Source organism: Megascapheus bottae, chromosome 10, assembly GCF_031878675.1.
Source record: "Megascapheus bottae isolate mThoBot1 chromosome 10, mThoBot2.hap1, whole genome shotgun sequence".
Taxonomy (NCBI): Eukaryota; Metazoa; Chordata; class Mammalia; order Rodentia; family Geomyidae; genus Megascapheus; species Megascapheus bottae.
Window position 1 is genome coordinate 25,312,127 of NC_143518.1, and position 20,127 is coordinate 25,332,253.

Sequence of the window (20,127 nt, forward strand, 5' to 3'; positions counted from 1 at the left end):
AGAAACATTATCATAGAAGGCAATTTTAATTTAGAACTTTCCAAAAAGACAGCTCCAGGCTATTTTCTACCCAACAGCCTTTCAGCTGAGAACCGAATTAAAGCATTTTAATAGAAATCAGACAGCTGTTGTTTTAAATTAAGTTGTCTTGACAAATTTTTTATTTTTCTGTACTACCAACTTGGTTTGATTTTTCTAAAGTATAACATCTGGCACAGATCTTATTCTATTTCTCACATGGGGGAAAAAAACTTGAATTCTCTTTCATTACCAAAGCAAATATTTAACTATTTAAATATCTTGAGTTTGTTTCTACTGTCTCCTGGTCTTCTGGCCCCCTGGCCAGGGACTTACAATGTTTATCTTGGTTACTTTCACATTTCTGTGAAGTTAAAAAAAATGAGCATGGCATTATTGTTTTTGAAAATGAGGAAAGTGGCTTGAAGAAGGAAATGAAAGGAACAGAGAAAGGAGGGTGATAAGAAAAGGAAAGGGAGGAAGTGGACGAGGAGAGAGAGAGACACTGGCTACTGGTTGTCTCTAGAGAGTAGCATGGATTTTTGGGAGTCTGGGCTAGGGAAAAAGGTGCTTTGTTTTTATTTGTGAGGGGATGTTAGTTCATTGCTCATACCAGAGTTTGAACTCAGGAACTCCCATTTGCTCTGGTTGCTTGACTAGTGCTCTACAACCTGAACCACACCTCTATCCTGGCCTTTTGATGAATTGGAGATAAAATCTTGTAGACTTTTCTTCCCAGGCTACATGTGAACTATGCTCTTTCAGATCTCAGCTTCCTTAATAGCTAGTATAACAGGCATAAGCTACCAGTACCCAGCTTGGGTTTTCATTTTCAGATTTTTTTTGTTTAGTTTGAAGGGTTTTTTTGGCCATAAAACACAGATTCATTTGGAAGTTAAAAATCTAGCTATTTTTTTTTGCCAGTCCTGGGCCTTGAATTCAGGGCCTGAGCACTGTCCTTGAGCTTTCCTCAAGGCTAGTGCTCTACCACTTGAGCCAGAGTACCACATCTGGCTTTTTCTACATATGTGGTACCCAGGAATCGAACACAGGCCTTCATGCATGCTAGGCAAGCACTCTATCACTAGGCCAAACTCCCAGCCCCAGCTAATTTTAATGATAAAATCTATGAAGAAATTAAGGTACCTCTAACTCCACTGGCCTCTGTTAGTGCAACTGACCACAGAGAAACTGAACAAACTATGGCCAGAGCACCTAAAAGAACTCCAGACAGCACTGAGGCCTGACTGCATGATATACACTGAGACCAGAAACCACATCAGACATAGAAAACATACACAGCTGGGCGCCTTTGAGGACCAGCTGGCAATGGCATAAAGAAAGATGCTTCATCCACTACCTGCATCTTGGGGAAGATGTAAACAAGAGACTCCTGCTTTGCTTTTTTACTCACTGCACTTGAAGCCTAACCAGGTTCTGATACCCAGGACAAAGATCCTGAGGGTCAGTGGATGGCCCAAGGGAGGCTGCCTTGTTCACAGCTTTCTCTTCTCTATTTCATCCTATCTGCCACGTCAAAGCATGACCTCAAGAAGGTAAATAGGCAACCACTTGGAGGAAAGTCCTCAGGTGCAGCAACCACCCTCGCTGCTCCCCTCCACACTCTTGGCAAGCATAAAGATCCCTCACAATACCTGTCAGGGCTTTAGTGTCAGCCTTCTTGCTCTCCCGGGCTCCCTTCTTGGCCCACACCTGGACCGTGTACTCCACGCCTGGCTTCAGGCCTGTGAGGACTGTGCTGCTCTGATCCTTCGACACTGGAGCCTCCCTGGTCTCTCCGTCGGCAGAGGTGTAGCGCACCATGTATCTGTCGATGTTGGCTCGCACTGGCTCCCAGGACACAGTGGCTGTTGTCTCTGTCACTCGGTTAGTCACCAAGTTTTTGGGGCTGTCGATTTCTTTTGGAAAGATTTAGGAAAAGTTGTCTTTAGAAGTGAGAGTGTCTCCTGACCGCATCTTCAGGAACTCTCTACCCACGTTATTATTAATAACAGCATCCTAATTCTATACAAAGCAGAGGTTTGCATTGCCCACGGAAACAGGCCACGGGGAGATTGAAACTAGAAGGAACTGGTTGACCTCTATGTTTATTAATATGGACATTTTCTGTTCTTTTTTAGTTCTCTTCAAAATAAGCAATGAAAAATCCAGTGTTGGCCTTCAGTGGCAGATCCCAGATCTTCTGTGGTAGGTCTCTATGGTACTTAGCTATGTTTCTTTAACTTTGAGAATTAAGTCATACCTTGTAGCCTTCTTGACATAAAAGGGAAGGAAAACAGAAAGCCAAAGAAATGTTGAGTCTCATCCAAGTTCCTGTTGTTTTCTTATGTTCCAATCAAGACTAGACCCTCTTTGCTTTGAAATTTGAGCCTCTTAGTTTCTCAAAGATTTTGCTCCTTTCATCCACCCTCTCTCTCCTGTCTCCATACATAAGTCTCTTCTTTTCATCATCAGTCCCAGAGAAGAATGCTCTAGGATCTGCCATGTTTCCCCATAGCATTCTCTGCACCCTCCAACTGTCAGGTTTACTGCCATATCTCAACTTCACTCATCTCCCATTCACTCAATACCACACCATTAAATCTGATAGATTAGGTCTGTATGCCTGTCTCTATTTGACTCTTGAGTCTCATTTGGTACAGAAGATCCACTTCCTCCTTGATTTTCATGATTACACTCATAATTGACTGGCTCCTCTGCCTCTCCCTCCTCAGTCCTCTGTGAGTTATGTGTTAGAGCATCCAAGTTCCCCCTTCAGTCTTTCCATTGTTCCATAGGCGATGTCAACCAGTCTATGGCTTGAAATGCCAACTACATGCTCATTGTTCCATAGAAATATCACTTATGAGCCCCTGGCTTGGATCAACTATTGCATATCCACACAGGGCCTGGACTGTATTATATACTTAGTAAATATTTGCAGAAATAATAAACAAAATAGTCAACTAACTAAGGAATTTCAGAAGTATCTCAAACTTAAATATTTAACAGTCTTGACATTCCTTTCCAAACATTAACCTCTGAGCCTCTTTACTTGAGAAAATGAAACAGCAGTCTTTTGCATAGCTCAAATCAGAAACACAAGCCAGACTTGATTTCTCATTTTCTTCTTATCCCACATCTTCAATCAGCTATTATTATCATTTATGCCTCCAAAATATGTTGTCAAATATCCACTTGTATTACCACCCCCATCACTACTTCTCACCAGATTTGACAAGTTGCTTTACTACCCTTCCCACTTCTACCCTGTCGTCTCTTTCACTTATCCTCCTTACATTGTTATGAATCACCTTCGTGCATCATATCACTTTTCTTAATAAATATGATAGGCTTTCCCTTTCCTATGTGCTCTTTTGTATGGCCTGACTCTCAGCCGTTGTGCTCCGGAGTCACCAGCCTCTTTTTCAGTTCCTCAACCACCTCATGTGCCACCCTAGTGAAAGACTACCACAGATGCTCTTACCTAAGCCTGTACTATTCCCCCTCATACCCACCTCCTGCTCCCCCTACAAGCACGTTGTCCAATAGACCTCCCTGCAGTAATGCACACTTTCTGTATGTAATCTGCACAATCCAATTCAATAACCACTAGTCACATGTGGCTGTTAACTGTTTGAGGTATCATCAGTCCAACTGGGGAAATAATTTATTTTAATTCACCAAAATTTAAATATGGCTATTTAATTGTACAGGACATTGTAGCAGAAGTTACAGCTGGATACATGACCATCCTATCTGAAAACTTCATTTCCCAGCCTCCCTTGGAGTGAGGTCTGGCACCATGAGATCTGACAATGAAATATGAGAATTGAATGTATAATACTCCAGTCATACTCTAACCTCTCCCTCACCTCTTCTCATTGGCTAGAATGCAGAGCGGATGGGTGCTATGTAAATGAGTACAGCAAATGACTGAACGACAAGGAGCAGGGTGTCTTGTACCAGAGAGCTGCCATGGGACTAACCACGTACAGACTGCCATTCTTTAGACAGGCATGAATTCCTTTCTTGTCTACACAGCCATACTTCTGAGTGTTTCTGACCATGAATATCCTGTTACTGCTCACTTACCCCATCTAACAACTGTCCTTACCCACAGTTCTCTGGAGCTACACCATATCCACCTTCTTCATAGAGCATATCATAATTTAGAGTCATATGTTCCACAGTTCACTGTCTCTATATCCCTGTGGACTTCAGGAGAGTACAATTATATTTGTTTTGTGCACTTTTCTATCCCCAGGTCTGGCACTTAGAAGATGCTCACTAAAAAGATGTCCACGTTTCAATACCATCTATTACATCAAGCTTTCAAAATTATCTTGCCAGTGGCTATAGAATCTGTATATTTGTTTTATATTATAGCCTTTCATTTTCTACAGCTGAGAAACCCAGGGATGAAGAACATAGAATTTATAAAGAGTTTTAAGACATCAGAGATATAACGAACACTGAGTCCATTATTAGACTTGGATCATTCTTTAGGTGAATGAAGATTTTCTTCTTTAGGTGGCTTAACTCCATCTTGAGATGGAATTTAGTACTGTTACAGTATTGAAAGGTACAACCCTTAAGGGGAGTTTGGGTCCTGGGGTCTCTCCTCTCATGGATAGACTAATGCCACAACCTCAGGAGTGGGTTAGTGCAGCACCCTGTCCTCTTTTTGTGTTTCATGCATGCTCACTTGTCCTTCTTCCACATGATGACACACAGGCCCTTGCTCTATGCCGGCACAGTGCTCTTGGAGTTCTCATACTCCAGAATTACAAGTCAAATGAACATGCTGTGTATAGTGTATATAAACTGTGATGCTCTGTTCTAAGAGCAGAAGATGAACTAAGGCACTCTCCTAAAATTGCTCACAGCTCCCACATCACAGACCCCCAAAGCAGCGGTGTCATCATAGGCCAGTCTGCATTAAAACCCTCCTGTGCCTAGCCCTTCTCTTTTTTAAAGCTTGACTTCCCATAAGCCTAGCCTGACAGCTGTCATATTCCCACAGAGTGGCACTCATTACCTGTGGGGGCCTTTGTGTCAGCCTTCTTGCTCTGCCGGGACCCTTTCTGGGCCCACACGTGGACTGTGTACTCCACTCCTGGCCTCAGGCCCGTCAGGACGGTGCTGGTCTTCTCCTTCCTCACTGGAATCTCCCTGGTCTCTCCATCGGCAGAGGTGTAGCGCACCATGTACCTGTCGATGTCAGCCTGTACGGGGTCCCAGGAGATGGTGGCTGTGTTCTCTGTCACTTGATTAGTCACCAGGTTTTGGGGGCTGTCAATGTCTATGAGGAAAAGCATTCAACAATTTGTGCTATGAACAGGCCAAGGGCCATACTGCCTGAAGTGAGATTCTTTAATGCGTTATCATTTTGTTCTTTTTGAAATATTTTGGTGGTACTAGAGTTTGAACTTAAGACCTTAAGAACTTAAGGCCTTGCGCTTGCAAGGCAGCCACTCTGCTGCTGAGACAGACCTCTAGTCTTTTTCTTTTCTTTTCTTTTCTTTTTTTTGCATTGGTTATTTTGAGAATAGGGTCTCACTTTCTGCTCAGAAAAAAAAAAAACACATTTATTTTTTACTTCCTGCTATAGCTGGGATGAAAGGCACATACCACCCTACCAAGCGATTAGCTGAGAAGGGGGTCTCATGTGTATGCCCAAACTGGCCTCAAGCTACAATCCTGATCTCAGCCTCCCAAGAAAGTAAGATTATAGGTGTGAGCCTCTAGCTCCATCTTGTTTTAGTTATCTATCTTTCATTTCCTCAGGTAGAAAGCTCAACAGCCTAGAATTTGAAAGCCTCATCCCTGACCTCTGTCAAAAATTTAGCAAAATAAATCTCTTTATTCATTTAGTAAGATACATGAAATCCCAATTCTTTGAAAGACATGTTCAAGGCAATAAGCAGGGTTCAGCGCTGAGGTAGACTTGGAGTCTGCCCACAAGGAGTGAAGGAACGATTCTGGGTTTGCCACCAATGGACAATGAAGACTTCCATCAGACACCAGGAGATTCTGAAGTCCAGGTCCAAATGCAAGCTCCTGGAAGAAGCAGCTCCTGGGACAGGCTCCTATTTCCCTCTTTGTTCCGAGGACCCAGTAAAAGACAAGGCACAGCGCAAGTGCTCAGTATGTATTAAGTAACCCAGCAAAAATTAAGGCCTGTTTTTTCTTCATCAGCAAGCATGGAATCCCTTGCCATGCTGGGTTTATAGTTGCATCATTGTACAAAAAGTGATTAACTATCTCTTTCACACTCCTAAGGCAACGCACTAGCTATCCTTTCTCAAAACCTCGACTGACTTACACTTCGTCATTCAACAGAGCAGAATGATGTACACTGTTTAAGTAACTTGTATATGGGAGTTTCTAACCGTGTGCCTCCTTCTACTACTTACCCATCCTACCTATGAAACTTTGCTAGCTTCTTCTGCTCTCCAACTATACAATGTACATCTCATTAATAGAATGAATCACGGTTTCAGATTATAATTGGTCTAAGTACTATGACCTATGTATAACACGTTAAACCACATTAAACACATAAAACCAATTAAACTCATCTACTTGCTATGGCACGTGTAGAATCTATATTCTTTTTTAATAGAGTATAGTCATTGTAGAAAGGAATTTAATTATAATATTTTACTTTGAGCATATTCATGCCTTCATTACTCTTTTTGTAGAAAATACATTATTAAGGTTAAATTTTTCACTCAAATTACTAATAATGATGTGGGGAGGGGTTCTTTTCATTTTATGTTCTACTCACAAACTCACTAAAACACAATAAGTACTTTCCAAAAGATCCATGATCTCAGAAGAGGACCTGTAGATACAACCATCAAACACAGATTAAGTGTAGGGACAGGAGGCAAAAACTGGGAGAGAGTGACACTGTCCAAAAAGGAATATACGGGTGGTGGGGAGGGAAATGGGGACCAAGACATGAGAAAGGGTATCAATGTATGTGAAGTAATGTACCTTCCATCTGGTGAATGTAATGTAACCCTTCTATTAATTACAATAAAAAGATATGAAAAAAAGAAATATACTCTTTTCCTGACTTATGTAACTGTGACCCTTCTGTACATCATCTTTATAACAACAATTTTTAAAAGTTTAATAAAACAAACTACTTTAATAAACAGCTCAGAGACTATCACTAAAGTCTGATTTTTTTAAGGAAACTGGTTAAAGGGAACTGAAAGAGGGTATGTAGAATCAATTATAAAGAGACACTATCCTGCACTTCCGTAAACCATCCATCTCTACAGGAGGAAAACAAAACATTGTTTGCAGAGACAGCATGAAGAGAGGTATTACAGCCATGAAAACAATCTCTATTACCTGTGGGGGCCTTGGTGCTGGCCTTCCTGCTCTCCCTGGCCCCCTTCTGGGCCCACACATCAAACTTGTACTCCACTCCTGGCCTCAGGCCCGTCAGGACAGTGCTGCTTTCATCCTTCCCAATGAGAACTTCCCTGGTCTCTCCATCGGCAGAGGTGTAGCGCACCACGTACCTATCAATGTCAGCCTCCACAGGGTCCCAGGAGACAGTGGCACTGTTTTCTGTCACCTGCTTAGTCATCAGGTTTTTGGGGCTGTCAATGTCTACAAGAAAAAGTGCTGGTCAATAAATACTTGTAATAGACACACAGGGGAGACTATTTTACTTGGACTGAGATACTGCCCTGCTCTTAAGGTTTTCCCATCTCCTAGTTGACTATTGCTTGTTTCATGGACATAGAGCTTGTCTCCACAGCTGGATTCTTGCATGCCCATGGAGGCAGCTCAAGTCAGTGAATGAGCCACATAGCCAGTTAGGACTGGGTCCTAGTGTCAACCTGAGAGGAAGAGCTGAGGGGCAAAAGTCAAGATGGGCTCCAGTCATCAAATCATGATCTGGCCACAACTCACCTGCCTCTGACTACACCTTTCATTTCCTCATCTGTAAATGTGGGCCTCATAGACTAAATAGATTGTACAGTTACATCCATGCTTCTGCATATCTCAGGAACAAAATACTACAAGTCATTAGCTACCTGTGTGATTTGCACAAATTATACGCTTCACTTCTAGTTGAGGATTTGGAACTGCAAAACTGGAAACATTGGCTCCTGATCCTAAATTCCTCTGAGGACCAAGTAAATGAAGAAAAGAATGCTCCTTCATTGATGATGGATATGCAAAACAGTGTACCTACTGTGGAAATACACTGGCACCTCCTCAAAAATAAAAGATAAAATGATCCAGGAATTCCACACTTAGCTAGATATATATGTCTCTGCAAAAACCGACACACAAATGCTCATATCATCATTATTCACAGTAGCAGAAGAGTGGCAACAACTCAAATTCATTAATTGAAAAATAGATAAACAAAAGTATGTATCCAAAAATGAAATATTTCATTTGCAATAAAAGTAAGTATAGATCCTTGCTAAAATATGACTGAACCCTGAAAAGAAGCTTTCTGAAATAAGTCAGTCACAAAATACCATATATTGGAAGATGCTATATATAAACAATGTCCAGTATAGGAAATGAATACAGAGAGACAGCAGTCATTAGGGATGCCTGGAAGTACTGAGCATAGGGAATCTCTGGGAATGGACGTGAGGCTCTTTTTGCTGGTGAACTAGGTAGTGGTTAATAGTTGTGTAATAGAGGTGGAGGCATGGCTCAGGAGCCTAGTGTGATACCTTGAGTTCGATTCCTGACATGGAGAGGAAAATGGCAACAGTACAACTCTCAAACATCTCAAAACTATTTAAGTACTCTTTAAGTGGGTGGATTCTAATGTATGTACCTACATTTGGATAAGGCTGTTCTTTTTATTTTATTTTTTGGTGGGTCATGGGGCTTGAACTTGGCCTGGGGTGCTGTCCCTGAGCTCTTCAGGGACAGCATCCTACCCCTTGAACCACAACCCCACTTCCCCTTTTCTAGTGATTAATTGGAGGTAAGAGTTTCACAGTCCTTAGTGCCTGGGCTGGCTTTGAACCACGATCCTCAGTTCTCAGCCTCCTAAGGAGCAAGGATTATAGGTGTGAGCCATTGCACCCAGTTTAAATAAGGCTATTCTTAAATGAGGAAGCAAAGATGGAATGGCTTCAAACTTATGAATTGTTGTTGTGTATAATTGTAACCTTAAGACTTTTAAAGTGCAAGCTACAGTACTCAAAGTAGAACTTATCTACCAACTAAGAAATAAGTCCTCCTGAACCAAGCCATCACAGCGAAAACCATCTCCCTGAAGTACTCAGCACATCAGTCCTAACACAGGCGGCTTCTTTATGCATTTTCCTTTTCCTATTTTGAGATTGATCATAAAGAAAACACACAATTGGAAAAACAGTGGATGAATGTTTCAAACATCATTAATCATGAGCACACACACACACACACACACACACACACACACACACACGCCCCTGTAGTGGGGCTTGAACGCAAGACCTTATGTTCTTGCTTAGCTTTTTTACTTCTGGGTTTTTGCTGGTTCAATGGAGATAAGAGTCTCTCTGATTTGTTTGGCTAAGCTGGCTTTCAACCTTGATCCTCAGACCTCAGCTTCCTGAGCAGCTAGGATTACAGGTGTGAGCCACCAGCATCCTGCTACCATTATCTTTATAGGACAAAAATAAAAGGCTGCTCTAGGAGCATGATGGTGCATGCCCATGGTCCCCACACCGAGGAGTTTCAGGCAAAAGAACCAATTCTAGGACAGCACGGCTTCACAATGAGTTCCAGGCCACTCTGGGATATGGAGTGAGACCCTGTTTCCAAAAAATAAAACAACAAAACAAACACTATGAGGCTAAGATGAGATAATGTTCTATAAGGCATTGAGAGACCCAGTGAATAGTATGACAAAAGTCTACCATCCTGTTCATCCATTGATCATTGATTTCTGCCAAGGACACCGTAGGAAAATCAAATCTCTTCCCACAGACCTACCGTGACAGATATTAACATTCTCAGAGAGTAAAGTTGTTTACCTGTGGGGGCCTTGGTGTTGGCCTTCCTGCTCTCTTGGATCCCTTTCTGGGCCCACACATCGAACTTGTACTCCACTCCTGGCCTCAGGCCCGTCAGGACAGTGCTGGTCTTCTCCTTCTCCACTGGAACCTCCCACGTCTCTCCATCAGCAGAGGTGTAGCGCACCACATACCTATCAATGTCAGCCTCCACTGGGTCCCAGGAGAGAGTGGCAGTATTCTCTGTCACTTGATCAGTCACCAGATTTTTAGGGCCATCAATGTCTAAAGGAAAAGGACAGATCAATAAACACTAGAAACAGGTAGAGAGAGGGGGGAGGGGGAGGGAGAAAGTTTCCTGTGCTCATGTTTCTCTCATCTCATATTTGGTTTTCAGTTACCTATGGACAGAGATTTCATCTTCTGCTGGAGGCTCGGCTCCTCAAGGAGGCAGCACAAGACTTGCAATGAGTGGTACCACAACTGAACTTAGAGGGGCTGGGTTCTAGCCTCAGTCTGAGAGGCATAGCTGAGGGGTAGGAAGTAGTATATTGATGGGGCCCTACTCATTAAATCATGACTCTTATTCCAGTTCTACCAATGGCTTACCACTAGCTGTGAACAACTCAGCTGCTTTGGCCTACACCTCTATTTCCCCATCTGTAACATTTGCTGTTGATTAAGCCTATTTTTAGAGATACCACAATGCTACCAAATATTTCGAGAGGCAAATACCATGAATCATCACTTAACTATATGAATTATAGAAACCATTTATTTCTCTGTATTTGGGGAATATCAACTGTAAAATAGGAATATTAACTCTTTTTTCCCCCATTCCTGGCACTTGAACTCATGGGCTAGGCTCTGTCCCTGAGCTTCTCTGTGATGAAGGCTAGCTATCTACCACTTGAGCCACAGAACTATTTCTGGCTTAGTTTATTAGTTTATTCTGAGCAATTTATTGGAGATAAGAGTCCATGGACTGTCCTGCCTGGGCTGGCCTGGAACCATCCTCAGATCTCAGCCTCCTGAGTAGCTGGGATTACAGGCATGAGCCAGTAGCACCCAGCTATATTAACTCCTTTTGCACAGACTCCACAAACTCCTCTGATAAATAAGGACCTTCAGTCATTGGTGGAATATAAAATTGTGCTAGAGTTTTGGAACCATTCTGTAAAATTAATTAGAATTGCCAAATAACCCAGCAATTTCACTCTTAGCATAGTCCTAAGGGAAACACTGACTTATATGCATACAAAAACCTAAACATATGATATGTGAGAATAATTTAAGCACTTGTCTATTGTGTGCCAGGTCCTGAGATGACTCCTCAGCATGCACATGCACACACACACACACACACACACACAAACACACACACACACAAATAATCTCATACATAAATGTCACCATCATTATTCATAATAGAGAAAAAAGAAGCAACCCAAATGTCTAACAATAATTGATAAACAAATGTGTTCATCTCCACAATGAAATATTAATTCCCAATAAAATCAAGTATTGAAGTAAGCTGCAATATGGATAATCCTGGAAAATATTATGTTTTAAAGTAGAAGTCAGTCATAAAGAGCCATATAGTATATAATTTTATATAAAGAAAATGTCCTGATAAAAGAAATTAATGCAAAGAGAACACAGTTGTTAGTATGGCTAGAGAGAATATGGAGAGAAGTAGTCACTTCCATTACTAGTCTGTAATGGGTGTGAGATTCTTTTGGGGCTGGAACATTGAAAATTATTGTACAACTCTGTAAATATATTAAGCTCGATCCATTGTACACTTTAAAGTGAACATCTTTGGGGGGATTTTTTTAGTGGTCCTGGGGTTTGAATTCGGGTCTCTAAGCTTGCTAAGCAGGCATCCATCACTTGAGCCATACCCATACCTACATCCCTTGTAAATACGTCCTAATAAGGTATTTTTTAACAAAAGAGGAAACAGATGGAAAAGCCTGCAAATTATGAGCTGTTATTGTCTATAACTGCAAAAGTAGGATCCTCAGAACAGAACTGCAACACATAAAGAATGTATTCACTAAGAAAGCAACAAATCATTTTCCTAAAATACTTAGGACACACATCCTATTACATTTTATATATTTTGTTACAAGACAAATATTTTGAAATTGGCCAACAAATGAAGTCCATTATTAAGAACAATGCAAAAACCATCTTGACTACATTACTGGTTTTGTTTCTTGAGGCTGAAGATTCACCCAGGGCCTTATACATGCTATGCAAGCACTCCACAGCTACATCTTCGAACTATCTTAACTACCAAAATAAGAGGCTGAAGATGAGAACCTTATTATAAAATGATGTGCTAAGAGAATTGAGGGATTGGGTGAGTAGTATGACAATATGCCAGTTAGGTCATCTACAATGATTGGCATTTACCAATATCAGAAGAGTAAACCGAACGACCTCCTTTAGGCAAAAGTAGTAGAGGTTGCATTACCAAAGGACATGGATCATTACCTGTAGGGGCCTTGGTGGTGGCTTTCTTGCTCTCCTTGGTCCCTTTCTGGGCCCACACTTGGAATACATAGTCCACACCCGGCCTCATGCCTGTCAGGATAGTGCTGCTCTGATCTTTCCCAACCAGGATCTCTCTCGTTTCTCCATCAGCAGAGGTGTAGCGCACCACATATCTGTCAATGTCAGCCTTTACCGGGTCCCAGGAGACAGTGGCAGTGTTCTCTGTCACCTGCTCAGTGACCAAGTTTTTCGGGCTGTCAATGTCTAAAAAGATAAGCAGACATCAGTAACAGGAATAAAAGACAATCTTGTTCTTGATCTGAGAGAGTTCCTTTTTCTTATGGATCACTCATTTCATGTGTTGTTTGTTGTTGTTGTTTGTTTCAGTATCTTCATGAAGATAGACTCCCATTTTCACAGCTGAACTTTTAGATCCAGAAAAAGTCAGTACAAGACAACAAAGTAAGCCGAGAGATCCAGTGGCTGAGTTCTACTGTCAGCCTGATAAGCAGAGCTGAGGATCCAGAAGTCCCGTGAGCTCCAATCATCTTTGCCACTGACCACAATTCAGCTGCCTCTACCTCACTTCCCTCTGTAAATGTGGGCCTTAGGTAAATAGGTTGAGGCATCTTTGGAAATACCATGATCTATTCAGAAATTCAAGTGATAACTACAAAATAATAAGCAATTCCACTCCCAGGTATATACCTAAGAGAAATGTGAACATTTACCCACTCAAAAACTTGTACACAAACACTCATTATTATTAGCATTGTTATTTGCAATAGCTAGAGTGGGAACAACCCAAAGGTTCTACAAAGGACAGACAGACAGATGTGCATATCCATACAAAAATTATCTATTCTTAATAAACCATAACATGGATGCTGCAATGAAGCTGAAGCATGGACGAACTGAAAAGATTTTTCTGCCTGGGCTGGCTTTGAACTCATAATGCTCCTGCTTCAGCCATCTACAGTGGGATGTGCCATCACATTGAATTCCAACCACAGGATCATTAGAACAGAATAGACTACATAAAAAAGGGTGTATTCAAGGAAAAAAAGTAGTAAACCTTCCTGTGATCTCCAAAGAAATCACAAAAGTCACTTCCTCAGGCCAGGTGTTAGTGGCTCATGCCTGTAACCATAGCTATTCAAGAGGCTGAGATCTGAAAATCTTGGTTCAAAACCAACCTGGGCAAGAGTCAGTGAGACTCTTATTTCCAGTTGACCAGCAAAGCCAAAAATGGCACTGTAATTCCAAGTGATAGAGTGCTATCATAAAGCACAAAAATTAGGTACATCACCCTGGCCCTGAGTTCAAACCCTAGGATTGGCACCCTACATACACACACACACACACACACACACACACACACACACACAAACACACAAAATTAGCATGAACCATTTAACTTACACATGGTAACATCATACATGGATTTTCTATATCTCTTCCTTTATAAGAGGAATATTTTGAAACTGACCACAAAGAAAGTACAGAACAGAAGAAGAGTTACCGGACACCATAAATCTGTATAAGACGTAAGTACTGGGCCAATCTGGAGATAATGAATTAAAAACAATTGAGGATGGGTTAATATGACCACTTTACTGGGACAAAAGCCTTCATCTTGGCCTTTTAATAAATCATTGATTTATTCCAAGGTCAGAATAGGAAAATCGAAGGTATTTCCATAGGATACTGTAAACAAGTGTTGCCTTTCCCAAACTGATGTCCATTACCTGTGGGGGCCTTGGTGCTGGCCTTCCTGCTCTCCCTGGCCCCCTTCTGGGCCCACACATCAAACTTGTACTCCACTCCTGGCTTCAGGTCCGTCAGGATGGTGCTGGTCCTCTTCCCCACTGGAACTTCCCTGGTCTCGCCATCGGCAGAGGTGTAGCGCACCACATACCTATCAATGTCAGCCTCTACTGGGTCCCAGGAGACAGTGGCTGTGTTCTCTGTCACTTGTTTAGTCATCAAGTTTTTGGGGCTGTCAATGTCTTAAAAAAAAAAAGTGCTGTTCCATAAACTCTAGTAACAGGCACAGAGAGAGACTATTCTCTTGAACTGAGAGAGTTTCTGCTCTTCAAGTTCACCCATCTCATACATTGCTTCTCAGTCATTTCAGGGACAGAGACCTTATTTCCATGGCAAAACTCTTGGCAGCACAGACAATGGAGCCAAAGCCAGAGTTAGACGGGTTAGGTTCTAGCATAAGTCTAAGAGGCAGAGGTGAAGGGAAAAAGCTCTTTGAACTCCAACAATCCAGCTGTGGCCTTAGACAAGTCAACTGCCTCTAACTACATCTAAGTTTCCTTATCTGTAAACAGGAGAAGACTAATGAATTTTGAGGCACCTTTAGAAATAAGATGGTGGTGCTTGATAGAATTACCAAATAATCAGGAAATTCTACCACAAAGCATATACGTAAGAGAAATGATGGCATTTGCACATGCAAGAAGTTGCACACTTATGTTCTTAGCATGTGTATTCCTAACACTAACAGTCTAAGTGTGGAAGTAATGTAGATGTTCAATGAAGGACCAATGGATAAACAAATGTGCCCATCTCTACAATGAAGTACTCATTCACAAGAAAAGTGCCAAACCATGCTGCAACAGGGGTGAACTGGAACATGTGCTTCATGGAAGAAGTCAGTAACAAAAGGCCACATATCAGAGGGTCTCCCATGAAAGGAATGTCCAGAAAATCAATACAGACAGAGCAGTTGTTACTTACTAGAGGTAGTGAGCATACAGCACGACTGGAAATAGACATATGGCAATTTTTTTGTAAAATATATCTAAATAAGGCAGTCACCAATGGCTCATGCCTGAAATTGTAGCTATTCAGGAGGATGAGACCTGAGGATCACAGCTTGAAGCCAGCCCAAGCAGAAAAGTCCACGAAACATTTATCTCCACTTAACCACCAAAAGAACAAGAAGTAGAGCTGTGGCTCAAATGGAAGATCGCTAGCATTGAGCAAAGAATCTCAGAGACAGTGCCAGGCCCTGAGTTCAAGATCCAGGACTGGAGCATGTTCACATGTGTACACACGCATACACACACACACACATCTCCAACATTGCTAATAGTTGTGCAAATGTGAATATATTGAAATTATTAAATTACACATGTCAAAGGGAAAATTAATTTTTGTTCACTCCTGGGGAATGAACTCCAGGCCTAGAATATGTTTGGAAAGTCCTCTGTCCCTTGGACATTAACCCCAGCTTTTATGTTTTACATTTGTTTTGACTTTCCTAAATTTTCCTGGACTTCCAACTCAAGCTGTTCTTGTCTCTGCCTTCCAAGTGGATGGAATTAGAAGTGTGTTGCCACCATATCAGCTAAAGGGTGAATTCCAAACACAGGATGCACAGAAAGGAATACAGAGTACTCAGCACGCTCTGTTCTAAAGACATCACAATATAACATACATGGCTTCTTTATCTCTTTTCCTTCCTGGGAAGAATGCTTTGAAATTGACTATAAGGAAGTACACAGTAGAAAAGCAGTGACCAGTCACCATGAGTCTGTATAAGACCCAAGTATGAGGTTGATATTTGAGAATAAGGTGTTAAAGGACATTGAAGAATGGGATAGTATGACCCCTTTACAGGGGTTTCATTTCTACCAGGAAAAGTCTATCATGCCAGTTGTTACAGATTATTGATTTTTGGTGTGGGTGAAGGTGAGAGTAGGAAAATCCCATGTCTTCCCATAGGCTTACCACAACAAGGAGTTGTTTCCCAAACTCTGGTGTTCATTACCTGTGGGAGCCTTTGTGTTGACCTTCCTGCTCTCCCTGGCCCCCTTCTGGGCCCACACATCAAACTTGTACTCCACTCCTGGCCTCAGGCCCGTCAAGATGGTGCTGGTCTTCTCTTTCCCCACTGGAACCTCCCTGGTCTCGCCATCCGCAGAGGTGTAGCGCACCACATACCTATCAATGTCAGCCTCTACTGGGTCCCAGGAGACAGTGGCTGTGTTCTCAGTCACCTGCTTAGTCATCAAGTTTTTGGGGCTGTCAATGTCTGCAAGAGAAAGTGCTGATCAATAAACTCTAGTAATGGAAGTCACTGTGTAATTCAAAATGTAATAAAGGGTAAACCATCTTCTATACATCAAATTCTTTCCTAGGAGGAAAGACATACAAATGGGAAGATATTACTAGTTTATATTGTATAGAGTTGCTGTACCATATGAATGAATAGCAACAGGAAGAGAGCATTTTCTTGGACTGTGAGAGTTTCCTGTCCTTATGGTTTGAGCATCTCATGTTTGGCTTTTCGTTGTTTCATGGACTCCACAGCTGGAGTTTTGCCTCCTCGGAGAGGAAGCACAGACAGTGGAATGAGATCTGGAGTGGAAGGAGCCAAGTTCTAGTGTCAGCATGGGAAGTAGGGACGATGGACAGGATTCATCTTAAAGTTCAGTCATCAGACCATGAATCTTACCTCAGTTCTGCCATCAATCAGTTCTGACCCTGAGCAACTTAGCTGCCTCCCCCTGTGTTTCAGCTACCTCACTTCTAAAATGCATTACTTTGACTTTCAGGCTTTTTCAAACATTAATATTCCAAGAATACAGCTACCTGCATAACCTTCTGACTTGTTTTCCGACCTTGTATATGCTGCCTCACTTACTTCTATATTTAGAAAATTGATACGTTGTAGTTATTATAAATATCTCTGTGGTTAGATTTGTAAAGTAATATAAAATGATATAGAAAATAATTATAGCATATAGACATCTCAGATTATAAACAGGAGGATCATGCAGTCCCACGCAAAAAAATGAAAAGCATTAGAAAACTTATTAAAAGTAAATAGAGTTGCCGGGCCCAGTGGCTCACGCCTGTAATCCTAGTTACTCAGGAGGCTGAGAGCTGAGGATCAAGGTTCAAAGCCAGCCTGGGCATAAAAGGACCTGAGACTCTTATCTCCAATTAACCTCTAGAAAATACGATAAGTGGGGTCAGCTCAAGAGTAGGATGATAGCCTTGAACTGAAGAGCTCAGGGACAATACCCAGGCCCAGAGATAGGGTGGTAGCCTTGAACTGAAGAGCTCAGGGACAGCACCCAGGCCAAGTTCAAGCCACATGACCCACAAATTAATTAATGAATTCATTCATTCATTCATTAAAAACTAAATAGAGTTAAGTGTCTTTAGTAAGTTGTAGAGTACCATGATTTCAAAGTACCACAGAAGGGGAAAAAGTAAGAATAATAAAATATTGAAATTACATAAAGGGAGTTGTTGCAAGTTGTGCTTGGGTCATGTAATCCTTTGGGTTCAGGAGTAAAATCTGGAGAATCTCAAGTTCACAGCCAGCCTGAGCCAACTAATGAGACCATGTAACAAACAAACAAATAAAAGTAGAGGAGCATTTGAAAATGTCAAACTATGTCAACATCTGCATCTCTGAAGCTACGGAATAGTCACTTTGTAATTCAAGATGTAATAAAGGGTAAACTCAAATTCTTCCCTAGGAGAAAAGACATACAAATGGGGGACGATATTACTAATTCATGTCTTATAGAATTGTTGTGATATATGGATGAACAGCATGTCTTAGCCAAGCCCAGTGAATATGAACTCGATTCAGCCAAGCTATCAATTTAATGCTCCACTCTACTACACACATCCAAGGTACTCAAAACTGTATGGCACAAAGAAAAGCAGTGTCATTCCTTAAACATAAATATTCTTGCAAAATTCATTTTCCTAAAATTATTTGCTCAAAGGTCCTTTTACATACATTCATTTAGGCTTTTGACTCCAAGAATATTGGTTTTTATATTCCAACCCCTGGCCCACAACCAAAGGTGGCTCAATAGTGATATGAGTCTTGGCTAACCAACCATGTCCAGCCTATGAAATTAAGAAAAGTGAGGGAAGGAGTGGGTTGAGAGGGATGGGTGAGAATGTTGAAAATGGTGACACAGATCAAGATGTGTTTACTCATAAACTACTTGGCTGAATGGCAACTCTTACGTACACCTACTTAAAGGTAATATTTTTTTTGCCAGCCCTGGGACTTGAACTCAGGGCCTGGGCACTGTCCTTGAGCTTTCTCAAGGCTAGCACTCCACCTCTTGAGCCACAGCACCACTTCTTACTTTTTCTATATATGTTTTGCCAAGGAATCAAACCCAGGGCTCCATGCATGCTAGGCAAGCACTCTACCACTAAGCCACACTTCTGGCCCCTAAAGACAATATTTGGAAAAGAAAAATTTAAACCAAGTATTAGTACTTGAACGAGAGAGAGAAGGCGGTTAGAGAGGTCAATGAGTTGAACCAGTTAGAGGTATTTGAACAGAGGTATACTTCAGTCCCCAGGAGTGTAACCCAATCCTAAATACAAAAAATTTAGTAGGACTTGTGCAGAATTGGTAGTGTATAGGTTAGTCAAGAAACCTCAAGAGGGGTGATTAGCAATGTCAGTGGAGGGTAGAGAAAGTACTGGCCTCTAGTGGGTAGACACTCAGGATGTTGCTGAACATTCTACATGGCCCAAGCAACACCTGGGCAACAAAGAATTGTCCCACTCAAAATGTCAACAGTGATAAGGTGGAGAAATCCTTTCCCAAGCAAGAGAAACTACAACATTGAGAAAACCCTGTACCCCCACAGCTGAATGGACAGAGGCTTGTATGTTCTGTATGGACTAGGTGTGGGCCCAACGCAGAGGGTCTAGGGTTGTCCTACCAGAAGACAACTCCATCAGTGGTGCTGGAGTGCATCCTCAGAAGTATGGATAGAAGAAGGGGAACGAGAGACCAAAGCAGATTAGCATGTGCCCACAGGGTCATTGTAGTGAGAGATTCCCAGTGGAAAATACACACAAAAATGCTCCATGTGAGAAAAAGCAGGCTCAAACATTCATCAGACCCCATGAAAAGCTCCAAACAGCCCCAACTGCTAAAATCAAGGAAGGCTTACATGATTCCTAGCCTATCTTCATTTAGTCCCTGATTTCTCTTCTCTTTGGACTCCTAGATTTTCCTTCATCTAGATCCTTCATGTATCTCCCTTCCCAATCCCTCAAACTCTTAATTCCTGACACCTGGCTTCTCCTCACATCTCTCCTCTGCTTGAGCATAGCTACTTCTCAACTTATATTTCCTAGACGTGTCCAACACAAATGCATCAAAAATTGCACTTAGCAAGCTACAAGCATGGTGCTTGAAGTACAAAAGAGGAAGGCTTGAGAGGCACTGAGTTTCCTTCTCGCAGCAGGCAGTTAGCATGCAAATGGGCAAGTGTAAATGAAGGATGGGTTCTTACATAGAAATAGACATTTTTGTTACTTAAAAAATTGGCATTTGGGGAGCTAGATATTGGCTTAATTTAGCTGACAAAACACTGCAATTATTTCTGTCTAAAAAAATTTCAGCCAAAAGGCAGAAACAAGCACAGGCCTCATAGGAATTGTTTAAACAGGTGAGCATCTTAAAACCAAAACAAAAAATAAACACAGATTAATTTTGGAATACAATCCACCAGTCTGACTCTCTCAGTCTAATAGCTATTTGTGTTTTCATCACATGCATTCTTTACCCAGGTGAAGAATTTAGTGTCTC

General features: G+C 41.6%; 1 protein-coding gene across 1 annotated transcript in view; it reads right to left on the bottom strand.

The window, feature by feature from the left end:
- The window catches only part of Tnn (tenascin N), a 59,770-nt gene that overhangs the window by 19,434 nt on the left and 20,209 nt on the right, over window positions 1-20,127 (bottom strand). Inside the window, exons 9-13 of the mRNA XM_090339771.1 lie at window positions 12,525-12,788; window positions 10,044-10,307; window positions 7,390-7,653; window positions 5,060-5,323; window positions 1,674-1,937 (exon numbers count right to left, since the gene is read on the bottom strand). Coding sequence (XP_090195897.1) covers window positions 1,674-1,937; window positions 5,060-5,323; window positions 7,390-7,653; window positions 10,044-10,307; window positions 12,525-12,788 — 1,320 coding nt within the window. The remainder of the gene's footprint in view (window positions 1-1,673; window positions 1,938-5,059; window positions 5,324-7,389; window positions 7,654-10,043; window positions 10,308-12,524; window positions 12,789-20,127) is intronic.